We start from the raw sequence: 27,945 nt of genomic DNA, 5'->3' as shown, positions 1-27,945 counted from the left end.
CATTGGTAGTTGATGCTAACGCCGTATTTACCCTCGTGACGGGAAACAATGTGAATAATGACGTAATAGCCATCGTCTGTCGGCATGTTCAATCTATGTGTACCCCCTTAGAAAAGTGCGCGCATGCGCACACGTTCCCCGTTACATCCATCTTAAAGTGGAGGACCGCGTGAACGCGCCACCCCTCCGCCTCTTTCAGCTTCCGTGCGCGCTCTCGCCACCGACTCGAGCTCGGAGTGAGCCCCGGGCACAGACGACCCTCGTCGGGGTATCGAGAAAGATGGAGGCGCGGCTCGGAAGGAGACTATTATGGCTGTCCACGCTGTCCGGTGTTCTCTTCGTGGACACGGTTCTCGGGAAATACGTCAAAGGCGTCGTGGACACCAAGGAGGTGAGTAAAGCTTTTTATGTTCTGTTTTTTTGGGTAGTAATGGGGGGTGTCAACGGTAGAAGCGTTCACATTCCGTCGTGCTTCGTCAAGTTCTTCGTATGTGCCGCCATTGAGCGACACATTTCGTCTTTGGTGTGTCGTCTGTTTGCTTGGTTCGAGCCTGAGCGGGCTGGAATAAAAAATAAATATACCCCCTCTCGACTACCTTATCCGCCACGGTGCAACACCGGTTACAGGTGTGCGTCACGTGACTGCTATTGATGTTTTGACCCTCGTTGGTTGGGCCAACTCGGGTCACTGGTTCGGGTTTAGGAGCGACAAAAATGGAAATGCGCACTGGTTGTTCGATGTATAGTCAGAGACGCAGAACTCCGTCTGCAAAAGTCGGAGTAAGCAACCGCGTGCACCTGTATCCCAATTCGATTTATATGACGAGGTTCGGGGGGGGTCCTATTTGATTGACCCACTTCGTCTGTTATTGCCAAAAATGAACGACACGAAATTGATGCGACCCCTAAAAGTACAGCAAATGTATTTTTACATCAATAAAATGTATTTAAAACACCTTACTTTAACATATATATATGTATCAGTGTCAACTCATCATAAAATGCCTCATTTTATTTTTTTATCATAACTTCCGAACGTGGTAGTCCAATTAAAAAAAAACAAATCTCAAATTTTCAGGAAAGAAATAACATTTCCCAGTATCATTATTGTGCATAATTAAACCACCTGAAATTAAAAAAAACATGCATTCCATGACAATATTTTGTCTGCACATTGCAAAAAATATATACAGTGATACCTCACCTTACGATCGTAATTGGTTCCCAGAAAGTGCGTGTAAGGCGAAAAGTTCGTCTGCCAAACATATATTTCCCATAAGAAACCATTAAAAATGAGAATAACCCGTTCCCAGGTCCCCATAAAATGGTTTTCTACTAAATAAGCTTTAAAATGACACAAAATATACCTTATTTTATGTAGAATAAATGTGCTATTGTATTGTAATTAAAGAAATAAACTGTCCATAAAATGTCCATTTTTTTCTTGAAAAATCCATCTTTAAAATGGCTCTAACAGTAAGTCTGCAAACAAATCCATTTCTTCTCCTCCTTCAGCCATTGTGGGTTGTCAAAACTGCTATTAGATCAATACAATATACAGTATTTGCTTATGCAGCTCGCTACCTATTCAGTGTGCTAGCTCTGGCTAGTATGCACTTATCACCAGTGGCTACTGATACTATGATTAGCTAATGACTAGCCAATCATAGTTTGCGGAAACTCTGACGTAGGTTGCCAACTGGAACTCTTATTGGTTTGAGCAACAGTTTAATCGACACGTTTGATGCGACAGGGCCTGCAGAACTGATTGTGAAGGCGTAAGGGTAGATTTTTGACCCTGGTAACAAATGATGGCTGAAATGTGATTGGTTAAATGCTTAAATATGAAAATACATCTGGAAGCAGCGCAACAAGGGAAAAGTCATGAAAGGAAGCTGAGAATCTATTCGGAAATACAGGTAACATCCAACTTACGACTACCCGTACTTACGACCACGACCTGCAGACCCTATTATTAACATTTTAAGAGGGGGAGTTTGCGAGTCATTCAGCCTGCGAGTCTCTATTCAACATTTTGAATGGATTTCGACTTACGACCATTTTGACTTACGACCACTTTGTCGGAACGTAAATCGTATGTCGGATGTTACCTGTATTTAATAAGAGTTCACAGACATCAGTTCGTGATTCAGATATTTTTAGGCCAGCAGAGAAGACTTTGCAGGCCTTGACGGTCCGCCACTGAGTTTTAATGATCCTGCGTTCCCGTGACAGACCCTAAACCAGTCAGTTGCATTTGAATGGCTCAGCTACGCTTCCATTTTGAGTCTTTTTCTTCCCAGACGGTCCCTGAATGCATCACAGATCAAGCGCAGTCTTTTTTGATGTCAGGGAAAGTCCAATAGAAGCAGACGCAAAGTTAATCCAAAGGCATGGCCATGAGTGAGTGGGCTTCAAGCAGCCGCGCCCGGTCGATGCCGACAATCAACCTAAGTGGCTGCCGGTGTTCGCTCAAACGTCCCTTTGGAGCGCCGGTTGTGAAGGTCAAAGGAAAGACGCAGTGAGGAACGCCTTAGCTGCGAGACGCTATCCCAAACTTTTTAGAGTGCCAAAAACACGCACAAATGCAACGTAGACGCATATCGGGCAGATGTCCGCCTGGTCGCTGGTAATCAATTGTGGAATGTGCTGATACATACCGATCACTCTAAAGAACATGTGATCGGATGGGCGCCAATTTCCTCACCGATCGCCCCAAATCTGCCGTAAAAACTGATTAACTCAATTTATTCTCAATTTGACTGAATTTATTCGGGAATTGAAAATATGACGTAGAACGCCATTCCCGAATTTGTTCAGGTTTTGGTTTTTCTTGCTGCGGTGCTGATAAAGCGCTGGTCAGACCTCTGGCAATGTTTTGTCACTTCCACAAGGGGGCAGCATTTCCCCTTTTCCATGTTAGCACTCTGTTGTTCAAGCGCTATATAAACCAATATGTATGTATTGCGTCATATTTTGGACAGCTGCCTTCATTTCAAGCTCAGACAACTCCAGGTTTCTTCGCTGAATTGAATGTTCTTGTCGTCCAAAAACTCAATATTCTCTGTGTCCTGAAATTTGAGTGACAATGACAAAAACCCTGGCACTGGAGTGGCCACATTTTTGCACATCGTCTGGCAGTGGATGAGTTAAGAAAGGTCGATCAGTTATTTCCTAGCTCACGGTACTCTCTAGTGCACTTGTAGTACATCACACGACAGTTTTTTTTTTCAGTCTGGATTGATTAGTAGCACTACTGAAGGCCTACAGATGAAATACACGGCCTGCCACTGTTAATACTCATTTTTGGACTCATTTTTGCACGTCGTCTGGCAATGAATGAGTTAATCAGGTCATGTCAAACCCCATCATACATACATACATACATACATACATACATACATACATGCATGCATACATGCATGCATGCATACATGCATGCATACATGCATGCATACATGCATGCATGCATACATGCATGCATGCATGCATGCATGCATGCATACATACATACATACATACATACATACATACATACATACATACATACATACATACATACATACATACATACATACATACATACATACATACATACAAATAAATAAATAAGGACTGGCAGACTTTGTTAGCATCATTTCCGACATTCTAAACATTGCCTGTCTCAAATCCTGCCGACGTGCTTTGGACCGTGCCGAAAATCCTTCATGGTGCCATCAAAGTGGACACGATCCAAGACAGTCCATCTTGTGTGTTATGTGTGTGTGTGTGTGTTCGTTCAAGGAGAACTGCTTTCGTGTGTCCATCTCTTGCCTTCGGTGTGTGTTGACACGTTGCAACCAGTGTGTATCCCCGACTAATGAATCATTGAGCGACCCGGCAGTCCGAGGGTGACTCTACGAGCTGATTGGTAATTAATTGTTAATGAGGCGTAGCAGGCAAACGGGCGTCTGGAGAGAATGCAGGCAGATGAAAGGACAGATTGCTAGGGAGATAAAGCCACAAAGCCAAATCATGCTAGCCCCCCCCCCCTGATGAATAGCCTGCCAGGGGTAAAAAAAATAAAATAAATCTGCAAAGTATTGTGAAATGGTCTGTCTGTCTGTTGGTACTGTTACGAGTATTTAGCGACCCAAAATCAAGAATTTTTTTTTTTCCATTTAATTGTAAATTTCTGGCATGAATCATTAAGCAGAATTTCGGAATCAGCATCATCAATACTGGAGTAAAAAAGTTTCCATAACTTTATTCTTAACTCCTTCACTGCCATTCACGAATTTATTCGGGAATTGAAAATATGACATAGAGCGTTATTCCCGTTATTTCTTGATTGGGTGGCGATAAAGCGCTAGCCAGACCTCTGGCAATGTTTTTACCCTTCCACAATGGGCCAGCATTTGCTTTTTGTCCATGTTAGCGCTTTGTTACAGCTTCAGCTGTTGTTAAAGCGCTATATAAACCATTGTGCGTGTATTGCATTGTATTTTGGACAGCCGCCCCCATTTCAAGCTCAAATAACTCCAGACCCGTATAACTTAGGAATTAATGCTTTTATTTTCTGATGAAAGAAGAGAATCTCAGGTTTCTTACGATGTTTATGTAGTCCTAAAACTCAATATTCTGTGGGTCCTGGAATTTGAGTGACAATAACCCAAAAAATCCTGGCACTAGCGAGGACATATTTTTGCACATCGTCTGGTAGTGAATGAGTTAATATTGTTGAGACTTTGCTGTCATAACGATACAACATTATTTTTGTCATTTTAGCACCTTGTAATTACAAGAATGGCGACTTCGGTCATTATTCTGGCAGCATCTCAACTTAATTTTTTTGTACTATTCCTACTTTATAAGATTAAAAATGTCTTCAGTGTGCGTTTGTATGCATGCGTGTGTGTTTTCAGGCTGAAGGAAAGTCAAACGGAAGTCGAGTCATTAAAGCGCTTTTCGGCTTATTGCTCAACGTCAGCCACAATGGCCGCTGGCGTGATTGATAAGCAATCACCCCCCCCCCCCCCAAAAAAAATAAAAAAAAAAAAATAAACGCTTTTCTTTAATGACCACGTCTGCCTTTGCGTTGTGTCTTTAAAGAGATTCACCTCGATTGGCAGACACCGACAAACTGGCAGACAGTGGTTGAAATACTCTTGCGCCTTTGAGCAAGTTGTCGTATGACAACAAAAACTAGCGACTATTAGCCTCCCCCATTTGGGTTCTGAGGCATGGTGTAAATCACAGGTGTCGAAGTCAAGGCCCGCGGGCCAAATCCGGCCCGCCGCATCATTTTTTTCGGCCCGCGAAAGCAAATCAAATTTGTTAAATTCCATGATGATTGCTAAAATCTGAGCCAAAATGTCATATTTTTGGATGTCAACCACAATAAAAGTCATTATTCTTGACTTCAGATTTGAAAACGAGTTATTCGTTAATTTGCTGTGTGCTCTATATGTAATATTTGAAGGGATTTAAACATTCTAATGGGTTCTCCAAATTCATAACGACCCTCGAGAGGAAACCATAACTACAATGTGGCCCGCGGCAAAAAATGACTTTGACACCCCTGGTGTAAATGAAGTACCTGTCCGTGATATTTATTTTGTTGGTGTCGTCCTTAATGAATGTGCATCTTGTTTTTGTTGCCATTTTTAGGACTGGGTTTTCCTCACTCGATTCTGCTTCCTCACCGATTTTGGACGTCTCGACTTCCGATTCCGTTACCCCAAGGTAAGAAGAATGCGCGGTTTTTGTATTTCTTGTCTCGTCTTACTTTGAAACTGCCTTTGATGAGCAAAATTGCGCTGTAACGACTTTCCTCTCCCGTCACGCTTTCTGACCCCCATCTGGCGCGAAGCACTAATCGAATTGCATTTTTCCTCCGGCACCTTTCCGCTGCCCGGTGTTTCCATGTGAATTTGTTGCGAGATTGAACCGCCACCGAGACCTCCGTCAGGATTTATTTTTATTCCAAGTGCCCAACCTGGCAGCTTTCAGTTCAACAGTCTTGCTTTAGCGCCACATCATTTCTTCCTCCTCTCTTCTGTTGCAGAGCTCCGACTTTTCATGACGTGCTTAGCTCGTGATCATCACGTGAGCTAGCCAACACGGTTGCAAATGCAATCTTATATTAATGTTGTGATTAGGCGACATGAAACCAATCCGGTGGATTGTCCAAAATATAAAGCGCAGTTGTAGAAAGTAACAAGCAACATTTGGATTGGATTGGATTAGCATTTATTCATCTCGCGGTTAGGGTGTTAGGGTTAGGTTGAGGGGGTTAGGGTTGTGGTTACGGGTTAGGCTTAGGGTTAGGGTTTGGGTGAGAGTTTGGATGAGGGTTTAGGGTTCGGTGTTAGGGTTAGGTGTTAGTGTTAGGGTTTGGGTTTGGGTTTAGGGTTTAGGGTTTGGGTTTCGGGTTTGGGTTTGGGTTTGGGTTTAGGTTTAGGGTTTACGTTTAGGGTTCGGTGTTAGGGTTCGGTGTTAGGGTTCGGTGTTAGGGTTAGGTGTTAGTGTTATGGTTAGGTGTTAGGGTTTAGGGTTTAGGGTTTGGGTTTGGGTTTGAGTTTAGGTTTAGGTTTAGGGTTAGGGTTAGGGTTTAGGTTTAGGGTTAGGGTTTAGGTTTAGGGTTAGGGTTTAGGTTTAGGGTTCGGTGTTAGGGTTAGGTGTTAGGGTTTCGGGTTTGGGTTTGGGTTTGGGTTTGGGTTTGGGGTTTGGGTTTAGGTTTAGGTTTAGGTTTAGGTTTAGGGTTTAGGTTTAGGGTTCGGTGTTAGGGTTAGGTGTTAGTGTTAGGGTTTTGGGTTTGGGTTTAGGGTTCGGTGTTAGGGTTAGGTGTTAGGGTTCGGTGTTAGGGTTAGGTGTTAGTGTTATGGTTAGGTGTTAGGGTTTAGGGTTTAGGGTTTGGGTTTGGGTTTGAGTTTAGGTTTAGGTTTAGGGTTAGGGTTAGGGTTAGGGTTTAGGGTTAGGGTTTAGGTTTAGGGTTAGGGTTTAGGTTTAGGGTTAGGGTTTAGGTTTAGGGTTCGGTGTTAGGGTTAGGTGTTAGGGTTTCGGGTTTGGGTTTAGGGTTCGGTGTTAGGGTTAGGTGTTAGGGTTTAGGGTTTGGGTTTGGGTTTGGGTTTGGGTTTGGGGTTTGGGTTTAGGTTTAGGTTTAGGTTTAGGGTTCGGTGTTAGGGTTAGGTGTTAGTGTTAGGGTTTTGGGTTTGGGTTTAGGGTTCGGTGTTAGGGTTAGGTGTTAGGGTTCGGTGTTAGGGTTCGGTGTTAGGGTTAGGTGTTAGTGTTATGGTTAGGTGTTAGGGTTTAGGGTTTAGGGTTTGGGTTTGGGTTTGAGTTTGGGTTTAGGTTTAGGTTTAGGGTTAGGGTTAGGGTTTAGGTTTAGGGTTAGGGTTTAGGTTTAGGGTTAGGGTTTAGGTTTAGGGTTCGGTGTTAGGGTTAGGTGTTAGGGTTTCGGGTTTGGGTTTAGGGTTCGGTGTTAGGGTTAGGTGTTAGGGTTTAGGGTTTGGGTTTGGGTTTGGGTTTAGGTTTAGGTTTAGGTTTAGGTTTAGGGTTTAGGTTTAGGGTTCGGTGTTAGGGTTAGGTGTTAGTGTTAGGGTTTTGGGTTTGGGTTTAGGGTTCGGTGTTAGGGTTAGGTGTTAGGGTTAGGTGTTAGCACGATCAGAGACAGAGCTGTCAGCTGCTTTGCCCCCAAACCCTGGAACTCACCTCCTCCCAACATTCTTAACATCGATTCTCTACCCACCTTCAAATCCCATCTCAAAACCCACCTATTTAAAATTGCATTTTCTGTGTAGCTTTATCTCTTGTTTCTGTTTATAATTATATTTTATTCTATTTGTAATTGTATTTTGATTTATGATAGTATCTATGCTTGTCTGTGACTGTAAAGTGTCCTTGAGAGCTTTGAAAGGCGCTTAAAATGAAATGTATTATTATTATTATTATTATTAGGGTTATGTGCTAGGGTTAGGGTTTAAGGTTAGGGGGTTAGGGATTAGGTGTTAGGGTTCAGTGTTAGGGTTAAATTTCAGGTTTATGATTTAGGGTGTAAAGATTAGGGTTAGGATTAGGATGCGATGGATTGCCGTTCTCTCGATACCCATCGCACAGCACCCCAAATGATGAACCCGCCCGATCAGTTTCGATCCGATCAGTTGGTATATTTGTGAAAAGTGGGGGATCTCAAAAGGCACGACTTTCTGGCAAGTTTGTCATCTACGAGTTATGTGACAAGGTATTTATCTCACTCAAGTGATCACTTCTTTCCTCCTTCCCTCCGGCTTCCTCTTCTTAGCCCTCACTTCTCTCCATTTAGCCCCACAGCCTTGGTTGGGAGTGGATTGGGGGGGGGGGGGTGTTTTGTCATTGCAATCTCCGGCTGCCTCCTCTTTGATCCTTGCGCATCGCTCACTCGATTCGCCTCTTAATGCCACCATTTTTTCCCCCCCCCCCCCCCCCTCACGTCTCTCTGTGCAGTCTCGCTGCTGTCAGAACATATTACTCTACTTTGACGATGCTTCTCAATGGCCGGCTGTGTACAAGAGGCCCGAAAAGGTGAGCCCCTCTGATAGTGTCATTCGATAATGATATATTGGAATGAAAGATACGATGCAGTGAAAAGTCGCATTATTTAGTGGGGGATCTGGATCAAAAGTAAGAATATCCAGCCGTGCAAGCACTTGGTCAAGAATGTTCAAGGGCTCCAGTGTCTTTATTTATTTATTTATTTATTTATTTGTTTGTTTGTTTGTTTGTTTGTTTGTTTGTTTATTTATTTGTGTTCATTTATGTCTTTCTTTGTGTTTCTTTCTTATTTATTATGTTTGAGATATTTTTTAGTTATTTATTTGTGTATTTATTTATGTATTTATTTATAAATTTATTTATTTATATTTTTTATTTGTGTCTTTATTTATTTGTATTTTTTTATTTGTGTCTTTATTTATTTATGTGTTTATTTATTTCTTTATCAGAATCAGAATCATCTTTATTGCCAAGTATATGTAGAACACACAATGAATTTGTTTCCGGTAGAACACGCTGCACTAGTATCATCATCAAAAAAATTGCTAAGTGGCACTATACAGTTCCATTTGGGCTACTGTTGAAAGACTTGAAAATTTTGTTTTATTTATTTTTAGTTTTTGTTTATTTTTGTATTTATATATATATGTTTATTTATTTATTTTTTTGTGTATATTTAATGTGTATTATTATTATTATTATTTATTTATTTATTTGTTACGTCCGTATGAAAGTTGGAATATTAGTCATAAATAACATGAATAATGCATATAATTTCCTCAATTAAATTTAATCCTGTCTAAAACAAATATATGTATTTTTCTTATTTTTAAAAACCTAAATCTCTGGACCTTTTTTTTCCTCTCCACTTGTCCTAATTCCTCCCCCCTCCGGCAAGTCACAATAACACGCAGCACAGTTTTCAAATAAAGCTATTCCGTCCTGCCTGCGTTGACATTTTTCAATTATAGCCGCTTATATCATATTGATCCACGCCTATGATGTGGAAGCACTTTATCCTTTTTTTTTTCTTTCCTGCCACCAAATCAATAATGCTATTAATACACACGGCAACACATCATCGGCTGGCCTCATAAAACATTGTCATATAGCTGTTGTGCAATGTGAGTGGGCGTGTGTATAAATTGTAAAAAGATGATTAAAAAAAACACAATTAATATGACAGCAACCATGTGCGTGGGCGGCTACCGTATAAACAGTATCATTTATCTTCCAAGGTAACATAATCATCTAGTTTCTAAGTCATAGTTTATAAATCGAGACGCATTTTGCATGTAAATGCCCTAATCCGTTCCAAGCCCCCCAAACCGCTGATATAAATGTTAACTAAAGCCAAAAAAAGGCATCAAAATATGGAATAAATACATGTTGGAATTAGATTATTGCACAATAAATGAGTTTTTTGCATAATGTATAAAAAATAAAGAAGAAAGAAGAAAAAATGGTCATTTAACTATTTATACAATACATATTGATTCATATAGCGCTTCAACAACAGCTGAAGCTGCAACAAAAGGGCTTGACATGGACAGCTATCATATAATTTAACTGCATCTTCATCATGTTGCGGTACCACAGTACTTGAATGCTACAATATTTGCAGTATTTTTTATTCATTTTAACCTTATGCTAGCATTTTTTGCCGTTGTGTTCAAATACAAAATGCTTGCAAAAACGTACTGTACTTCAAGAAGTATATATTTTTTTTTAAGTCTGTGGAAAGGATCAAATTTGACATTTGGCTCTATGAATAGTCGCAGGTGGTCATGGAACGCGATAAACTGGTTTATGTGATGATGCAAATGTACACTAATCTTTTGTTGACTCATTTGCGTCAGAACTGCTACCAGAAGGAGGCGGTCCTAAGGCCCGAGAACAACCAGGTCATCAACCTCACCACCCGCTACACTTGGTCGGGATGTGTGGTAAGACACCCACGCACGTTGACGTTTTCGGCCATTTTTTGAATAAAATAAATAAATACTAACAGTGGCGGGCCGTGGATTTCATCGCTAGGCCTTCAGTAGTGCTAGGTCTGAATCAATCCAGACTGAAAAAAGTGTCCTGCGGTTTACTACTAATGAAGTCTACCAGTCCTCTCTATTTATTTATTTATTTATTTATTATGGGGTTTGACATGACCTAATTAACTGATTCACTGCCAGACGACATGCAAAAATGAGTCCAAAAATGAGTACTAACAGTGGCGGGCCGTGGATTTCATCGATAGGCCTTCAGTAGTGCTATTAATCAATACAGACTGAAAAAAAAGTGTTGTGTGATTTACCGTGAGCCAGGAAATAACTAACCGACCTTTCTTAACTCTTTCACTGCCAGATGATGTGCAAAAATGTGTCCACTCCAGCGCCAGGGCTTTTGTCATTTTCGCTCAAATTGCAGGACCCACAGAATATTGAGTTTTAAAACTATATAAAAATTCAATTTAGCGTAAGAAACCTTCGCCTTTCTTCTTTCATCAGAAAAAAAAGAGTTAATTCCTACGTTATATGGGTCTGGAGTTATCTGAGCTTGAAATGGGGGCGGCTGTACAAAACACAATACATAAATATAGATGTATATAGCACTTTAACAACAGCTGATGCAGGAACAACGAACATTGACAAAAGGCAAATGTTGCCCACTTGTGGAATTGAAAAAACATTGCCAGAGGTCTGATCAGAGCTTTATCGCCACCCCCAGCAAGAAAAACAAAAACCCGAATAAATTCGGGAATGGCAGCGAATGAGTTAATCACCTTGGGAAATGACAAATAATTCCGGGCCATGCGCCACACACAGGCTATTTTTGATTCTGGAATACGTTAGCATCATCCCACTTTCACCCTCCCGCGTTGAAATCGGCGTAGCGGGTGTTGAAATGTGACATGTTGCCATCTGGGTCATGGCGGTGTTCTCTCTCACTTTCCCTCCCGTCGTTGGCAGGTGGAGGGCGACGACGGCGAGGAGGTGCTGAGCTGCGTGGGCGGCCGCAGTTTCCGCTCGGTGAGGGAGAGGTGGTGGTACATCGCGCTCAGCAAATGCGGGGTAGGTGGTCTTTCCTTTTCGGCACACCTTGTTTGACGACGTGTTAAAAGCGTCCTCAAATTGTCACCACGCATCCTAACTGCCGGGGTCCCTAGATTTAGGAATTTAATTTGCATTCGCTGACGCAATTGTAAGTCAAAACGCAAAAGTAGAAGGCGCATCCCCAATGAATGGTGTATTGTCAAACATTTTCCGTATATAAGGCGCACCCGCAATAAATGACAAAAGTTTTCCAAGCATAGAAATAAAGCTGTTCCGAGACCTGTTGTGGGTTAATATTACCGTATTTTCTGCAATAAAAGGTGCACCATTTAACGAATGACCTATTTTAAAACATTTTCCATACATAAGGCACTATAAGGGGCACCTTCAATGAGTGACATATTTAAAAACGTTTTCCATTCATAAGGCGCACCGCGTTTTGAGGCGCATGATCATGTTTTGGAAAGATATTTTCTTTTAGGTGCGCCTTATAGTGCAGAAATTGAATTAGGCCGTAAAACTACATAAAATAAGGTATATTTTATGTAGTTTTACGGCCTATTTAGTAGAAAGTCATGTTTTACGGGGACCTGGGAACAGATTATTCTCATTTTAATGGTTTCCAATGGGAAATTAATTTTTGGGATACACACTTTTCGCCTTACACACCAATTAAGTTCGTAAGCCAAGGTATCACTGTATTACATTTTTTTTTTGGGGGGGGGGGGCGCAAGGCCTGTATCATCCTATCTATTAGCTAGCTAGCTATTAGTAATCTATTAGCTAGATAGCTATTAGTTATCTATTAGCTGGCTGACTAACCTTCTATCTATTTAAGTTATTCTGGGTTTAGTGAACGCTGGCGCATGTGGCTGCCGCTGCTCACCCACAGAAAAACTTATCCCTGTAAAGTGACCTTGAGCGTTTTGAAAGGCGCTTATAAATGAAATGTTTTGTTATTATTATAATTTGTTTTTACGTATTGTAATGAGTGCAAATGATGCGCTTGCCACCAGGGGGCAATCTAATAATGCAGCCATAGAGTACTGTATAGATGAGGAAGAAGCCGAGAGTCAAAAATGTTTTTCAGGAAGTTTTTTTTTTATTTTATACTTTATACTTATACTTTATATTTTATTTTATTTTTTTAAGTTATACAATATTGTATATATGTTATACTAAGTATAACATAAAACCCAACATACTGCAAACCTTATGACGCCATCGCGAGGTTGTCATCAGAACGCTCCCTCGTTTCCAAGCGGGACCGTGGGTTTGATTCCAGCTGATGCGTTTCGGCCTGCTTGTCATTCCGTCGGCGTTGGCGAGTCTCCTTGTTTTGTTTTTGGGTGCAGACGGCGGCAGGATGTGATGAGAATGAATGCTTCCAGCAGCGAGAATCCTTTCAATGTCACGCCAGGCTCGTCCTAATGGACTTGCAATTTAAAAAATGGCTAAAATCGCCACATTCTTTTTTTTTTTTCTTTAAATAAATAAATTAACTAATTCGCTGCCATTCCCAAATAATGCTGACAAAGCGCTGGTCAGACCTCTGGCAATGTTTTTTTCCCCTTCCACGAGGGGGCGGCATTTGCCTTTTGTCCATGTTAGCGCTGTGTTACAGCTTCAGTGCTATATAAATCAATATGTATGTATTTCAGTGTATTTTGTACAGCCGCACCCATTTCAAACTCAGATAACTCCCGACCCCTATAACTTAGGAATTAACTGTTTTCGCAGGGCGACGGCCTTCAGCTGGAGTATGAGATGAAACTGACCAATGGGAAGTCCTTCTGGACGCAGCACTTCTCCGCCGATGAATTCGGTAAGAACGCCGGACAACTACTTACTTTATTTCAATGGATCGGGTCCTAGGGGCCATCCCTAGGAATCCGTTATTGATTATAAATTCACTTATCTTAAATCGATTATCACTTATTGATAGAAAAATCAAGCAGGAATGACAAGCAAGAGACAAAAAGGTTCTTTAATCTTCGGGATGGCACAAATGCATGTTTCTCCAAAGGTAACGGAGCTGAGAGAGAGCGAGCCCCTCCCCAACTCCAGGTAGATATACATTGGGGAGAATGACATCATTTCAAACGAGCCTATCAGCTACAAGCTACCACAAGTGGGAAGTCACAATCAAAGAAATACAAAAAGTAATTAAGTCATTCACTGCCATTCACGAATGTATTCGGAAATTCAATTTTCTTATTTGGGGGCGGAGGGGTGCAGAAAAAGCACTGGTCAGACCTCTGGCAGCATTTGCTTTTTGTACATCCGCCCCCATTTCAATGGGGATAACTCCATTCCCATATACCTTAGGAATTAACTATTTTTTTCTGATGAAAGAAGAGAGTGGAACGTTTCTTACGCTGCATTGAATGTTTATATAGTCCTAAAACTCAATCTTCTGTGGGTCCTGGAATTCAAGTGAAAATGACAAAAACCCTGGCACTGGAGTGGACTCTTTTTTTTTTTTTCACATCGTCTGGCAGTTAAACAAAAGCCTTTTGTGACATCCTACCTGTCTAGAAAAAAAAAAAGAGAATTTGGCGACTTAAACACGGCCTATAAAGCAGCGTGAACTTGACAAATGAGCGTAATGGATGCATTGATGATAACGGACAAGGTGAGAGTGGCGGACGCCACAGTGTTGGCGCGTTCCTCCTACATCGCCGCTTCTATTTGTGGTCCTCAGGAATCCTGGAGACGGACGTCACCTTCCTGGTCATCTTTTCCGCCGTGTTCCTACTCTCCTGCTACTTTGCCAGTAAGTACCCTTTTAAAATCCGCTGCGGCGTCTTCTTCCCCACCCCCTCTCCGGTTCTAAAACCGCCATGTTTTCTTGATGGGATAAAAGTAACTTCTCATGTTCCTCAATCCCTCCACCTTGTAGGCTCTAAAAGATCTTTGGAGTCACGAATTTGGCCACTTTTGCTATTGTACGCCCGATAATGGGAAAAAGCCTTGTTTTTTTTGTATCCGTTCACTTTAAATTTTCAGTGTTGGCAGCCTCACGGGAGGCCGCCATTTGAAGCGCAGGTCTGGAATGGGGTTCCGTCTTTACTTCCACATTTGTTTTTTCAAGTAGAGAATCACCCTATGTTAAAACGTAACAATCTGATTTTCCGTCCTGCTTTTGATGGTGATTAGCCAGAGGACAATTTTGACAAACTATTGCAGTGAGACCTCAACTTACGAACTTAATTGGTTCCCAGACAGAGTGTGTAATGCGAAAAGTGTGTATCTCAAAAAAATATTTCCCATAGGAAACCATTAAAATGGGAATAATCAGTTCCCGGGTTTCCATAAAATATACTTTTCAACTAAATCAGCCTAAAAAACTACACACAACATCCCTTATTCTATGTATAATAAATGTGCTATTGTATTGTAATGAAAGAAATACACTGCATTGTATCAAAAAGTCACTTTATTTACATTTGTGATGGTCATTGATGGCTTGATGGCGTTTGATGTCGAAGGTCAAAGAGAATTGCTGTTTGGAAAGAGAGGCACATTACATGAGGACTGCAATTAAAGAAATAAAGTTTTATTTACCTTTTTGATGGTCGTTGATGGCTTATGGAAGGAGAATCACCTTCCATAAGGACTGTTGGTAACTTAACCCCTGGTGCTGTTCGGTCGTGTGCTTCCGCCGAAGATCACTTCGCCAGCCGTGCGTGGTGGGTGTGTATGATGAAAATAGTGCTTATTATAAGGTTTAATTTTCAGAAATTTGATGTTTGTAAGACGAAAAGTTTGTAAGATAAGGTGTTTGTAAATTGAGGTCTCACTGTATAGGTAACTGATTTCAAAACTGGTAATCTGTGAATTTGTTGTATACAAATATTATGGTAATGAAGCGATGGAAAAAAAATATGTTTTTGTTGTTTCACCCCCCAAAAAAACTTTCCAAGAGAAGATCCAAAAAGAAAAACAAAGCTGTAGGGCAAAGGTGGGAAAATAAACTGCTTGATAAGATATTGATTTTAAACATTTATGATGATTATCATTGCTAATAATCAGTCTGCAAACTTCAACTACATTCCACCTCCATTTTTTTTCCACCACTGAACTACTCTTAATGAATGAATAAATAAATGAATAAACGGCTGCATAAATAGATAGAATAAATATATAAATAACTGGATGGATGCATGAATAAATAGCTGAATAAATAGCTACTTAGATAAATAACTAAATAAATAAATCAATAAATAAATCAACAAATAAATAAATAAATAAATAAATAAATAAATAAACGAATGAATCCATCAATAGGTCAATAAATAAATAAATACATGAATAAATAAATCAATCAATAAATAAACTGCTGCATAAATTGATGGATAAAAATAAATAAATAAATACATAAATAAATAGCTACATAAATAGATAAATACATGAATGAATAAATCAATAAATAGACTGCTGCCTGAATAAATAAATAAATAAATAAATGGATCCATCAATAAATAAATAAATATATAAATAAAAAATACATGAATGAATAAATCAATAAATCAATAAATAAACTGCTGCATAAATAAATAAATAAATAAATAAATAAATAAATAAATAGACTGCTGAATAAATAAATGAATAGATTGGTAAACGAACAGATAACTAATTAGCTAAATAAATACATAAATACATTGATAAATAAATATATAAACACAAATTAATACAGAAATAGAAAGATAAATCAATAAATAAAATCAAAGGCTATAAATGGAGTCTTGAGGCCAGCAAAGAAAGCCTTGCTGACTGACTCGGACCCCCACCGTTGCCCCATCCACCACCCCCACCAAGGGTAGTACATGAAAAATAGCCAATTTTCTTGTCAGCATCCTCTTGGGGGGAAAAAAAACCCACACAGCGTCAGCGCTAATGTTTACGACCTGCTCCTCACCTGTAAATCCGGCACCCCCCCCCCCCCCCACACCGCACCCGCATTCCCGCGGGCTCATAAAATATTCATCCCCCGCCAAAATGCGGACAAAGTGCATGTGTGTACGTGTCTACAGGCGCATGCTAATGGTGCCTCTGCTATGTTCTATTGTCTATTATTGTTACCCGTTAGCGTAAAGCCACCTCCCTTTTTTTTGGTATGCATTTTTTTTCCGCAGACAATCTAAAAGGGAGACAGCTTCTTCACACCACCTACAAAATGTTCATGACCGCCGCGGTCGTGGAGGGTGAGTGAAATGGCCCTCCTGGAGAATCACGTAACGAGATTCAGGTTACAGCGGGATGACGACGACGAAACATCCGCGCGCTAGCAGCAACTTCAATCCACAAATGAGTCCCGCCGATCTTATATCATGAACGTCGGAATGGGCGCGATTGAAGGCGCTCCTCCTTTTTAAATCACTTCGCATGCCCGCCCTGATAACGTTCATATCCTTGTCATCCCCCATTCCTTGAAAATTCATCTGATTTTTTTTTCCAACTCGTTGCTTCGAGAGGTGCCATTAGAACTCGCGCCGCGTACTTAAATAGTACAGCGCTCGGCATATCGAGCACCTGTGCTTTCAAACCAAGAGCGATCATACGTTTTCCACCTTGATGGAAATGAAAATCAAATTTGATGGCAATGGAAATGAAATTTTATTTTATCACTGCACATAACCAGCGCTAAGCAACAAAATTCACTTGGCAGTTTCAACTTGTCCTGGAGAGATAAAAAAAATGACACAAAAAAAACAGGAAGAGAACAAGACTGCTGATGATTTTGTTTTTTTGCTTTTTTTAAGGTGAAAAACAAAAAAAGGTGGTCATAAAAACAAGTCCCAAACTGTACTCCTCACTGACTCACTGAACAGACCCTTAAGATCCTGCCCACCACACCGGCACTTCTGATGTCAAAAAAATGTTCGTGTTGCTGCCAAAAAATATATATATTTCACGATATAAACCAAATAAATGAAAAGTAGGAGTACACCATCAAAGGACAGACACTCCCCAACTTACGAACGAGATACGTTCCGAACGGTCGTTCGTAAGGTGAATTTGTTCATAAGTTGAATTTGTTCATCAGTCGCGTCAGTGCTATATTTTGTATGTAATGTAGTATTAAGGCTTATATAAGTATGTTTAAGGCCTGTATAAGTAGCCTGTATTGGTTTATCATAATAATAATACATTTAATTTATAAGCGCCTTTCAAAACTCTCAAGGTCACTTTACAGTCACAGAATAAGTTTATCTGTGGGTGAGTAGCGGCAGCCACACGCGCCAGCGTTCACTCAACCCGGAAGTAACTCAAATAGAAGCTAGCTAGCTAGACACATATATAGCTAATAGATAGATATATAGCCAGCTAGATAGCTAATAGATAGCAAATAGCTAGCTAGCTAGCTGGATAGCTATATTAATAAAAAGAAGTGAATGAAGAAATCAGGATAAAGTCAAGAGAAATGACAAAAAAAGCTAAATGGGACGAAAGAAAGTTGAGCCGGAGGGAAGAAAGAAAAAAAGGCATATTTTAACAGCGCAGCAAAATGGCCGCTGCGTGAAAAACAAACTGGTCTGTACTGAAAAAAAAAAAAATGAAATACAGTCATATATGCTATATAAAGATATGTACATGTACAACTAGAGAGAATACGATGTGTTACTACAAAAATGCTTGTATCTACCGTTGTTTGTAACTTGAATGTTCGTAAGTAGGGAAGTGTCTGTATTAGTACTTCAAGACTTTAAACCACTACTATTTTTTCTTTTCTTTTCTGCTCGTGCCCGTTTCCTCAATGTTCACACTTTTTGGTGTTTTGTTTTCTTCCCGTGGGCAGTTCTCAGCCTGCTGTTTCACTGCGCCTACTGGGGCCTCTACGCCCGGGATGGCGTCGGCAACGGAAGCCTGAAGATACTCGGTGAGTACGCGTGTTCCTCGCCATTTTGAAAGGATGGATGGACGCTAGACGGCCTGTGCGCTAACTAACGGACATGCTGGAAAATGTTGTTTGATACAATTTATATAACACCTTGAAAGGTCATCTCTTGGATGAATGGGCAAAAATGTTTTCCCGGAAGAGCGGAAGCTGCTTTCGTTCACTTCCTCTCGCTTAAATGGACACCTGTCCCGAAAAAGCGTCGACTATACAGTGATACCTCGGTTTACGAACCCTTTGGCTTACGAACCTTTTAGTTTAACATTAAATTTATGAAAATTTTACCTTGGCATACAAACTATTTTTCGGGATACACACGGAGCTGCCGCAATGAGTGATGTGTCATTCGAACAAGCCCGTTCTCCTAAAATAAAATGGCAACCGGTTTGTTTTGGTCCTCTATTCTCCGCCCCCAGTCGTTTGTTAAAGCCACGTGATTGGTCAAGAACGCAGCAGTAAGGGGGAGGGAGGTTTACAGACACAGAGAAAGTGAAGCCATTCTCCAAAAAAGAAAATGGCTGCCGACATTTTTTGTCCTCTATTGCCCGCCCCCAGTCTTCAGTTAAAGCCACGTGATTGGTCAAGTACGCAGCAGTGAGGGGTGATTTAAAAATTAAAGAGACAGGCAGACGACAGAGAGAGAGTGAGAAAATGGATAGAAAACAGTGACATTTGGACTCGTTTCAACTCTGATAGTTCAAAAGCAGAGGGTAGACTGCATGGTTAAAATATCCCACCAATCAGGCTTCACAAATAACCCACGCAAGCCATCTGTACACTTGATGCAAAAAGCTACCAACCCAGCTAAACAGAACACAATCGATGAAGAACAAGGTAAAATTATTGCAGAGAAAGCACCTACAAGGGATCATTCCTCAAGATGGTGAAAGAAGAAGGCTACGTTCCTCATCAAGTGTTTAATGCTGATGAAAACGGCCACTCCCTTCCATCAAGCCATCGACCATCACAAAGGTAAACAAAACGACTTTATTATACTGTATAGTTTATTTCTTTCATTATAATACCATTGCACATTTATTACCCATAAAATATGGTATATTTTGTGTCGTTTTAAGGCTTAGAATACAGTAAAGTCTCGTTATATCGATATCGGATATATCGATAGTCCCGGTTATATCGATACTATTTCTATGCACGCACGGAGAAAATTACATGCAAACAGGGTCGGATATATCGATAGTCCCGGTTATATCGATATTTTTTCGGACTACCTTGAATATCGATATAACGAGACTTTACTGTATTAGAAAGTAGGAAATTATATTTTATGGCGACCTGGGAACGGATTATTCTCATTTTAATGGTTTCCTAGGGGAAATTAATATTTGGGATACACACTTTTCGCCTTCACACACACACTGTCTGGGAAACAATTAAGTTCGTAAGCCAAGGTATCACTGTACTAAAGTTCAGGGAACATTGAGTTCTTCTACCCACTACTCCAGGAAGTGGTGGTTCTTGAACATTCACTTCCTGGATATTGTAGTCCCGTTTCGGGGGAATTTACTTGCAGCTGAATATGCTCCCAAAATGGCGTCGGCGGTGTATGATTTCCCCCTCCTCTCCATTTTATTGTGTTTCAGCCTTCATACTGTCGTATCTCTTTTTTGATGTCTCCCCAGGGAAATTACTCTTCTCACTCAGTTTCCTGGTGTTCCTGCTCATGCTCATACTGCTCGGTAAAGGTTTCACAGTCACCAGGTGGGGCTCCAATCATATTGTATGTGCATGTGCGTGTTACCTGGGTCATTATTCATCAGTGGCGGGCCGTGCATGTCACTCCTAGGCCTTCAGTAGTGCTATGTCTGAACTTAAGAAATACTGTCATTAAACCATTTAAATTTTTACTATAATCGTGAGGAATCGTGTTAACCTCACAAAATTGCAATATTATTTGCTATTTTTGCTAGCTTCGGAGCTGTCCAACCTTAATGATGTCCATCTATTCTTGAAAAGTCCGTCTTGAAAATGGCTTGAACAATAAATCTCCAACCAAATCCATTTCTTCCCCCATCGTGGGTTGACAAAAACTGCTGTTAAATCAACACAATATATTTGCTTATGAAGCTCGCAACAGATAGTGTGCTAGCTCTGGCCAGTATGCTCTTATCACTCGCTGCTAGTGACTAGCCATTCATAATTTGCGAAAACTCTGACGTTGCAGGCGCCATCAAGCAGGCCTTGGGTTGCTAACTCGAACTCTGATTGGCTAAAGCATAAGTTTCATCGCCATATATTTTTATACTCCAGAACCTGCAGAACTTATTGTGAAGGCGTACAGGTTGATTTCTGACCCTGGTAACAAATGATGGCTGAAATGTGATTGGTTAAATGCTTAAATACGAAAACACACATCTGGAAGCAGCGCAACAGGGGAAAAGTAATAAAAAGACGCTGAAAGACAATTTGGGAATAAATCGTAAGAATTCATGGACAAAATATAATTCACATTAGTCTATGATTCTGATATTTTTAGGCCGGCAGAGAAGGCCTTGCAGGCCCTGACGGTCCACCACTGATATTCAGTGAGGGAAAATAAGTTTAAGAAAAACATTGCATTCACTTCCATTAACGGCTATAAATGTCAACGATCTATTTGAACAAAGCTGTTCCGACAAGTACAATTTATCTAAAAAAAAAAAATATTGATTATATAAGTGTAACGGAAAAAAATACACTGCTATGCTAGCAACGTCGGGATGCTAGCTAACGCAACTCCACAATCTTTACTCAGCTATATGGTGCCCACGGCCCGCTCTTGGGTAAAACGCATATACGGGAGACCTTCATTATCTTCCAGTCTTGCTACTTGCAAATGTAATATTTAAAAATTTCTAAGGGATGGTGAGTATTTCTTTCAGGTAACTCGACTCGCGTTTATTATTCAAGGAGTTCAAAATGTGAACTCAGTGGTCCCCGTGAGCTTAAATTGACACTTTGCCTGTAAATCACTTTGCGGTCTTTATGCCGCCTTGTCCTCTCCTTATAACATGTATTAAATGAGCCTTTAATTGTCACACAGTGGTAAAATTTACATTTCCCAGCAGCAAAAAAACAAAATAAAGGAGCTGCTGTAAAGACAACCACTCTCGCGGCGCCATCTTGAAATCAGAAACAAAATAACAAATAATGTGACACAACCAAAAGACATCGACAGTCATTCAAGCTTAAGCACTTTCTGCACCCATTGTTACACGAAGCAGTTCAAGATGAAAGAGGAGAGGATCAAAGAATCCTTTTCACCAGTGGATCAGGGACGTCATGGTGAAATGTGCGCATCTGCTACAAGCTAAATATTGAAACTAAACACGAAGCTGTAACATCCGTTGACGTAAAAGGCTGTCTCACATCTCATGTCCCATGTACAGTAAATCCGCTTCAATTCCAAGCCGCGGCAAATACACATATGTACATGCATATCTCTTATTTTTTTTTCCCACCTGATCACATGTGTATATGTGTTTGTGCATGTGTGCATCAGGGCAAGGATCAGCCACAGCGGCTCGGTGAAGCTGAGCATCTACATGACCATCTACACAATCACTTACGTCATCCTCTTCATCTACGAGGCTGAGGTACACTCGCACGAAGCGCCTCTGCCGTCGTGGCGAGATTCAAACTCAGAACCGCGTCGGGATTTGCAATACAGTGATACCTCAGCTTACGAACTTAATTGGTTCCCAGAAAGTCTGTGTAAGGCGAAAAGTGTGTCTTCCAAACATTAATTTCCCATAGGAAACCATTAAAATGAGAATAATCCGTTTCCAGGTCCCCATAAAACATAATTTTCTACTAAATAAGCCTTAAAACTACACCGAATATACCTTATTTATGTATGATAAATGTGCTATTGTATTGTAATGAAAGAAATAAACTGTACTGTATAATAAAGTCATTTTATTTACCTTTGTGATGGTCGTTCATGTAGTTGCCTCTTGATGATATCCGATTGAAGTTGCCATGCTTTCTCGGCGATAATACCCTCACTCACACTGTCCCATGCTAGCTGCTTTTCGTTAATCCAAATGAACAGAAGTCACTAAGTGCACTCAAAGAAAGTGGGTGTGGAAAAGTAGTCCGGCAGCCACCGTGACGCTGTTCAGTCGTGTGGTTTGGTGTTTTTCTGCCGAAAACTAGTCCGCCAGCCATTGTGGCGCTGCGTGTGTTTCCCGAAAACTACTTCGGATGCCAAGATTATATTCTCGCGAATTTAATGTCCGTAAGGCAAAAAGTTCGTTAGCTAAATCGTTCGTAAGCCAAGGTATCACTGTACAAGTAAACGGAAATTGGCTTGTTTTAATTCAAGCGTTCCCAAATGGGGCAAGCAGTCACATTGCGGAGTTCCCCCGAATTGCCTTCTTGTTCATCGTCGTCCTTATTTGATGATGCGTTGTGTCTCATCTCCACTTTGGGTGCGCGACGACGTAGATCAGCAGCGATTCCAATTATCGGACATTTGCGGAAGCAGCGCGGCTCGATATCAAAACAGTTCCGCTCCCGAGGGAGTTTCCAGCTAAAAACAAGCCCCTTATCCTTAAAGGACAACCGACACCTCCGACAAGTTGCGCCCATAATTTGTAAAATCACTTCAAATGACTTCTACTGAGCGCATTTTACAAAGATTACACCGCTAAAGCTATATTTTACGTTTTAAGACTCGCACTGAATATTCAGGAAGTCTTGTTTTCGAGATGATGACGATGCCCTAAGTGACGTCACGGAGGGAACGCCCCTGACCGAGAAAGCGACACACAATGCATTTTGGGTACTTTTTTTTTGTCTGAAAACACCGTGTTGATCGCGAAATTCAAAGTAAAACTACATAAATAACGCAATGGTGAATCATTGTGTGTCGCAGCCAATTGCGGTAACACGCATAACGAAAGTGTACGTTTGCATAAATTCCCAGTGGACAAATCAGCCCGTTTACAACAGAGCTTGTGCGCCATCTTGTGCATTTTATGAGCGCTACATTGGAGTCCAGACGGCTCGAATTGATACGGAAGGACTTCTTTAATCGATTGCAAACATGTATGCTTTCCTCTTCAGAACTATTTGAATCATATTCATAACTGGATGAGTAACAAGTAAGCATCGTCTCCGAATCTGAACTCTCTGAAGCCAGTGTTTTGATTCTGGAGCAAGGCAGTTTGTGAAGGAGTATCCTGTAGTGACGTCACGAACAAGGCGACGAGACTTTCTGAATCTGTCCAGTTCCGAGCTCATTTTGTGGCAGTTTTGGGACACTTTAAGTCATTTTTATTGATGTTTTGCATTTGACTAAAAATATCAGCCTGCGTGTTTTGGGTATTTTAGATGCGATAAAACGTTTTTCTGATGTCAGTTAGGAAACAAAAAAAATGGTGTCGGTTGTCCTTTAAGATTCGATGCGCTCTGCTTGGTTGGCCGCTGGATTTTTTTCCCCCCCGAGCCGCTTGTCGTAATACGACCTTTATTGTGGGTGCATAATGTCGCAGCGGGCAAGGCGGTCACACCTGGTGACCAATGGAGCATGAAATGCAATCTGGTGGCGGCCCACGGCCTAGACGGGATGCGTGAGGACACTGGTCAATGTCAACACAGCTTCGTCAACCACAAAGGGGGCTGGGAGGAGGAAATTCTGCCCGTTGCCCATCGTGGCACGCTTGATGTGTGCATGTGTTTTCAGTTCTTCGATCCAGGCGAGGTTCTGTACGCCTACGACAGCCCGGCGGGCTACGGTCTGATGGGATTGCAGCTTTTGGCCTACGTGTGGTTCTGCTACGCTGTGCTGGTCTCGCTCAAGCACTACCCGGAAAAGCAACCGTTCTACGTGCCCTTCTTTACAACCTACACGCTATGGTAAGTCCGCGGTTCTGTTGAATTTTAGGAGGGCTTGGAACGGATTAGGGATTTTACATGGAAAATGCGTCTTGGTTTACAATTTTTTTTTTTTTAGGTTTTTTGCCGTACCCGTCATGGCTCTCATCGCCAACTTCGGCATCCCCCGTTGGGCTCGGGAGAAGATCGTCAACGGCATTCAGCTCGGCATCCACCTCTACGCCCACGTTGTCTTCCTGGTTTGTCCCACGAGTGCACGGCTCAATCAACGCCTTCCTTCACATCCATGTCTCACTTTCGGCTTCGCGTAGTATACGACAATCTCATTTGCACATTAACAACCCTCGATCCCATTTCAAACGCCTCCCCTCAAATAGCCGCCTCATTTTTTTTTGTCCTCCATCTTCCCCAAGGTGATAACGCGACCGTCGGCGGCCAACAAGAACTTCCCGTACCACGTCCGCACGTCTCAAATCGGGATCCTGCTATCTAGCCCTAAAGGAGGCGAGGGCGGCGAAAGCTTCCCGCATCACGCTTACGGTAACGGCTCCTTCCTGGGAGACTCGCAGCCCAACTTCACCGAACTCTTTTCCATCCAGTCGGTAAGTCGCACGGCCAAACCTGAACCGCGAGCGTGTTTTTTTTAATCCATGTCAAATGGAAACAGTTTTTTTTTTTCGAAATGGAAACTCATTCACAAGCATATATTCTTTATCCTCTGCAATAAAGTTTGCAGTTTACTGATAGTAGTTGTGGAAGTCGTCGTTGTTGATGTCTGCATGACTGCCCCGACTGGCTTAATCAGCATAAAAACACCTTTTTTAAATGCTTTGAGGCAGTGTTTTGATTTTGTAGCATGGTCGCGGAACAAATTAACTCATTCACTGCCAGACGATGTGCAAAAATGTGTCCACTCCAGTGCCAGGGTTTTTGTCATTTTAACTCAAATTCCAGGACCCGCACATTATTGAGTTTTAAGACAACATAAACATTCAATGCAACGTAAGACATCTTAGATTCTCTATTTTTATCAGAAAAAAAGAGTTAATTCCTAAGTTATAAGGGTCTGGAGTTATATGAGCTTGAAATGGGGGTGGATGTACAAAATACAATACATACATCTTGATTCACTGTATATGGCGCTTTTCTAACAGCTGAAGCTGTCACAAAGCACTAACTGCCCCCTCGTGGAAAGTAAAAAACATTGCCAGAGGTCTGACCAGCACTTTATCAGCACGCCCCCGCAAGACAAAATTTCATTTCCTCTTTTATGGTTATCGTCACGTTTGCTGTTTTTTTTTTTTTTTTGGTTGACATAAATTTCCCTTGTTGGCGTTTTCGACAGGGTGGATGATGATGAAATGATGCCCCCTTGTGGAAGGGAAAAACAAGGCCAGAGGTCTGACCGGCGCTTTCTTGACATTCCTCCCCTCCGCAAGAAAAACCAAAACCCGAACAAATGGGAATGGCGCTCCACGTCACACTTTTCAATTCCTGAATAAATTTGTAAATGGCAGCTAATGAGTTAATATTAAAATCTTATACAGGTAACATCCGACTTACAACCGGGTGGACTTACGACCACCCGTACTTACGACCACGACCTCCATTTTTTAAAATTTTAATTGTACGCCTGGCATCTAACTCTCGTACAGCAATCTGTGGCTGTGTGATGCCACCATCATTCGACTTACGACCATTTCAACTTACAACCGTTTGGTCAGAACGAAACTCGGTCGTAAATCGGATGTTACCTGTATTATTATATAGTATCTTATTCATAAAATATTTTGTAAATGTCTTAAAAATTGACAGTTTCCTGTCACTCCATGAATTCCCCTCAGATATATTAGTTTTTTCCTCCCAATATTCGGATTTTGGTTCCGGCAAACTTTTATCCTGCTCGCTCACAGGCCGCGTCGATATCACTGTTGTCCCGCAGGATCCCGTCAAGACGGTGGACGAAACGCTGCCACGGAAAATCCCCGACGTGCCAAGGAACAGCGAGCAGAAGATCATCACCACCTCAGCCGCCGTCGACGACCCGACGTCCATTTTGCCGACGCTTCCTCCCCCAATCCCGCCGCGCCCGGCCGCCGCCACCGCCGTCCGCTCGCCTCCGGCCCCCCTGAGGCTCCCGTCGTTCACAGAGTACTTCAGCATGCAGGGCGGCGGCGGAAGCGGTTTCGGATCAAAGGCGTGAAAACCAGAAGACGAAGTGAGTACAAATTCAAGACATTGTGGGAGGAGCACACAATAGCGCTTGTTCCTAGAGAAGCAATAAACGTTTTGAGCAACAGAAAGACTTCCGTGCATCACGCCGGCAAAAAAAAAAAAATCCCCAATTTATTTTAACTCATTCACTGCCATCCCCGACTTTATTCAGGAATTGAAAATATGACTGAGCGCCATTCTTGAATTTGTTCGGGTTTTGTTTTTTGTTTTTTTCTTGCGGGGGGTGTCGATAAAGCGCTGGTGAGATGTCTAGCAATGTTTTTTTTCCCTTCCACGAGCGGGCAGCATTTGCCTTTTGTACAGCCGCACCCATTTCAAGCTCAGATAACTCCAGATCAATATAACTTAGGAATTAACTTTTTTTTTTTCTGATGAAAGAAAAGAGTCAAAGGTTTCAAGACTTAAATATTAACTACAGTAAAGTCTCATTATATCGATATCGGTTATATCGATAGTACTGCTTATTACGATACTATTTCTATGAACGCAAGGAGAAAATTTACATGCCGCAGGATCGGATATATCGATAGTCTGGTTATATCGATATTTTTTCAGACTCATATCGATATAACGAGACTTTACTGTGGAAGAGACTTTAAACGTGGAAGCGCCATTCCCGAATTTGTTTGGATTTTGTTTTTTTTTCTTGCGGAGAGGGAGGAGGCGATAAAGGGCTGGTCAGACCTCTGGCAATGTTTTTTCCCCTTCCACAAGGGGGCAACATTTGCTTTTTGTCCATGTTAGCGCTTTTCTACAGCTTGAGCTGTTATAAAAGCGCTATATAAATCAATATGTATTTATTGTAGTTTGTACAGCCGCCCCCATTTCAAGCTCAGATAACTCCAGACCTATGTAACTTAGGAATTAACTCTTTTATTTCTGATGATAAAAAATTGTCTAAGGTTTCTAACGCTGCGCATTGAATGTTTATGTATTCCTAAAACTTAATATTCTGTGGTTATCCTGCAATTTGAGTGACAATGACAAAAACCCTGGCACTGGAGTGGACACATTTTTGCACACTGTTACTTTGTTGTGATCACAGCTAGAAAATATGATCAAGTGTACACATGTAAATATGTCCCTGCTGTGGTGTCGTCTTGAAAAAAAATACAATACAATCTGTGTTGTTTATACTTTTGTCTTCTGAGACGTATGACATTGTGTCATTACATTTCCATAATCCAGCAAAACCTTGTTCATTTTATATATATGTTCACGAAACACACCTTGAAACTTACTGAAACACACTTTTATAAATTATTCCCTTTCCCCTTTTCTCACTCACATAAATAAGAGAAGCACTTATTCTTCAAATTAGTGATGGGAATTCCGGCTCCTTTCAGAGAGCTGGTTCTTTGGGCTCGGCTCACTAAAAAGATCCGGCTCTTTTGGCTCCCAAATGGCTCC

At 41.2% G+C, this 27,945-nt stretch overlaps 2 protein-coding genes across 3 annotated transcripts in view; both read left to right on the top strand.

Moving 5' to 3' along the window:
- Nucleotides 1-321, top strand: part of lipeb (lipase, hormone-sensitive b) — a 31,157-nt gene extending 30,836 nt beyond the window's left edge. Inside the window, exon 14 of one of the 2 annotated variants that reach the window (XM_088998989.1) lies at nucleotides 200-321. In XM_088998989.1, coding sequence (XP_088855115.1) covers nucleotides 200-240 — 41 coding nt within the window. In that variant the 3' untranslated portion in view covers nucleotides 241-321. Of the gene's footprint in view, nucleotides 1-111 lie in introns of both variants that reach the window. The other variant, XM_088998988.1, reaches the window with a different exon arrangement.
- tmem145 (transmembrane protein 145) lies at nucleotides 258-27,719 on the top strand. The gene is made up of 15 exons (XM_088998992.1): nucleotides 258-391; nucleotides 5,650-5,724; nucleotides 8,464-8,541; nucleotides 10,371-10,457; nucleotides 11,475-11,576; nucleotides 13,299-13,383; nucleotides 14,263-14,334; nucleotides 16,697-16,765; nucleotides 18,361-18,441; nucleotides 20,103-20,181; nucleotides 21,962-22,055; nucleotides 24,149-24,321; nucleotides 24,419-24,539; nucleotides 24,714-24,902; nucleotides 26,243-27,719. The coding sequence occupies exons 1-15, from the start codon at nucleotides 281-283 to the stop codon at nucleotides 26,501-26,503; spliced, it is 1,677 nt and encodes a 558-aa protein (XP_088855118.1). The 5' UTR covers nucleotides 258-280; the 3' UTR covers nucleotides 26,504-27,719.
- The last annotated feature ends 226 nt before the right edge of the window (nucleotides 27,720-27,945 follow it).

Source organism: Hippocampus bargibanti, linkage group LG06 (assembly GCF_051943395.1).
Source record: "Hippocampus bargibanti isolate YZ-2025 linkage group LG06, ASM5194339v1, whole genome shotgun sequence".
Classification (NCBI taxonomy): domain Eukaryota; kingdom Metazoa; phylum Chordata; class Actinopteri; order Syngnathiformes; family Syngnathidae; genus Hippocampus; species Hippocampus bargibanti.
The sequence above is the reverse complement of the archived record's forward strand: the minus strand, read 5'-3'. Positions and strand labels throughout refer to the sequence as shown.

What these genes read in the sequence shown, in the direction of transcription:
- tmem145 (XM_088998992.1), top strand. Translation starts at nt 281, where the DNA reads ATGGAGGCGCGGCTCGGAAGGAGACTATTATGGCTGTCCACGCTGTCC. An exon ending in GACCGCCGCGGTCGTGGAGG is followed by an intron (nt 16,766 to 18,360) that starts GTGAGTGAAATG and finishes TCCCGTGGGCAG; the next exon opens with TTCTCAGCCTGCTGTTTCAC. An exon ending in AACTCTTTTCCATCCAGTCG is followed by an intron (nt 24,903 to 26,242) that starts GTAAGTCGCACG and finishes GTTGTCCCGCAG; the next exon opens with GATCCCGTCAAGACGGTGGA.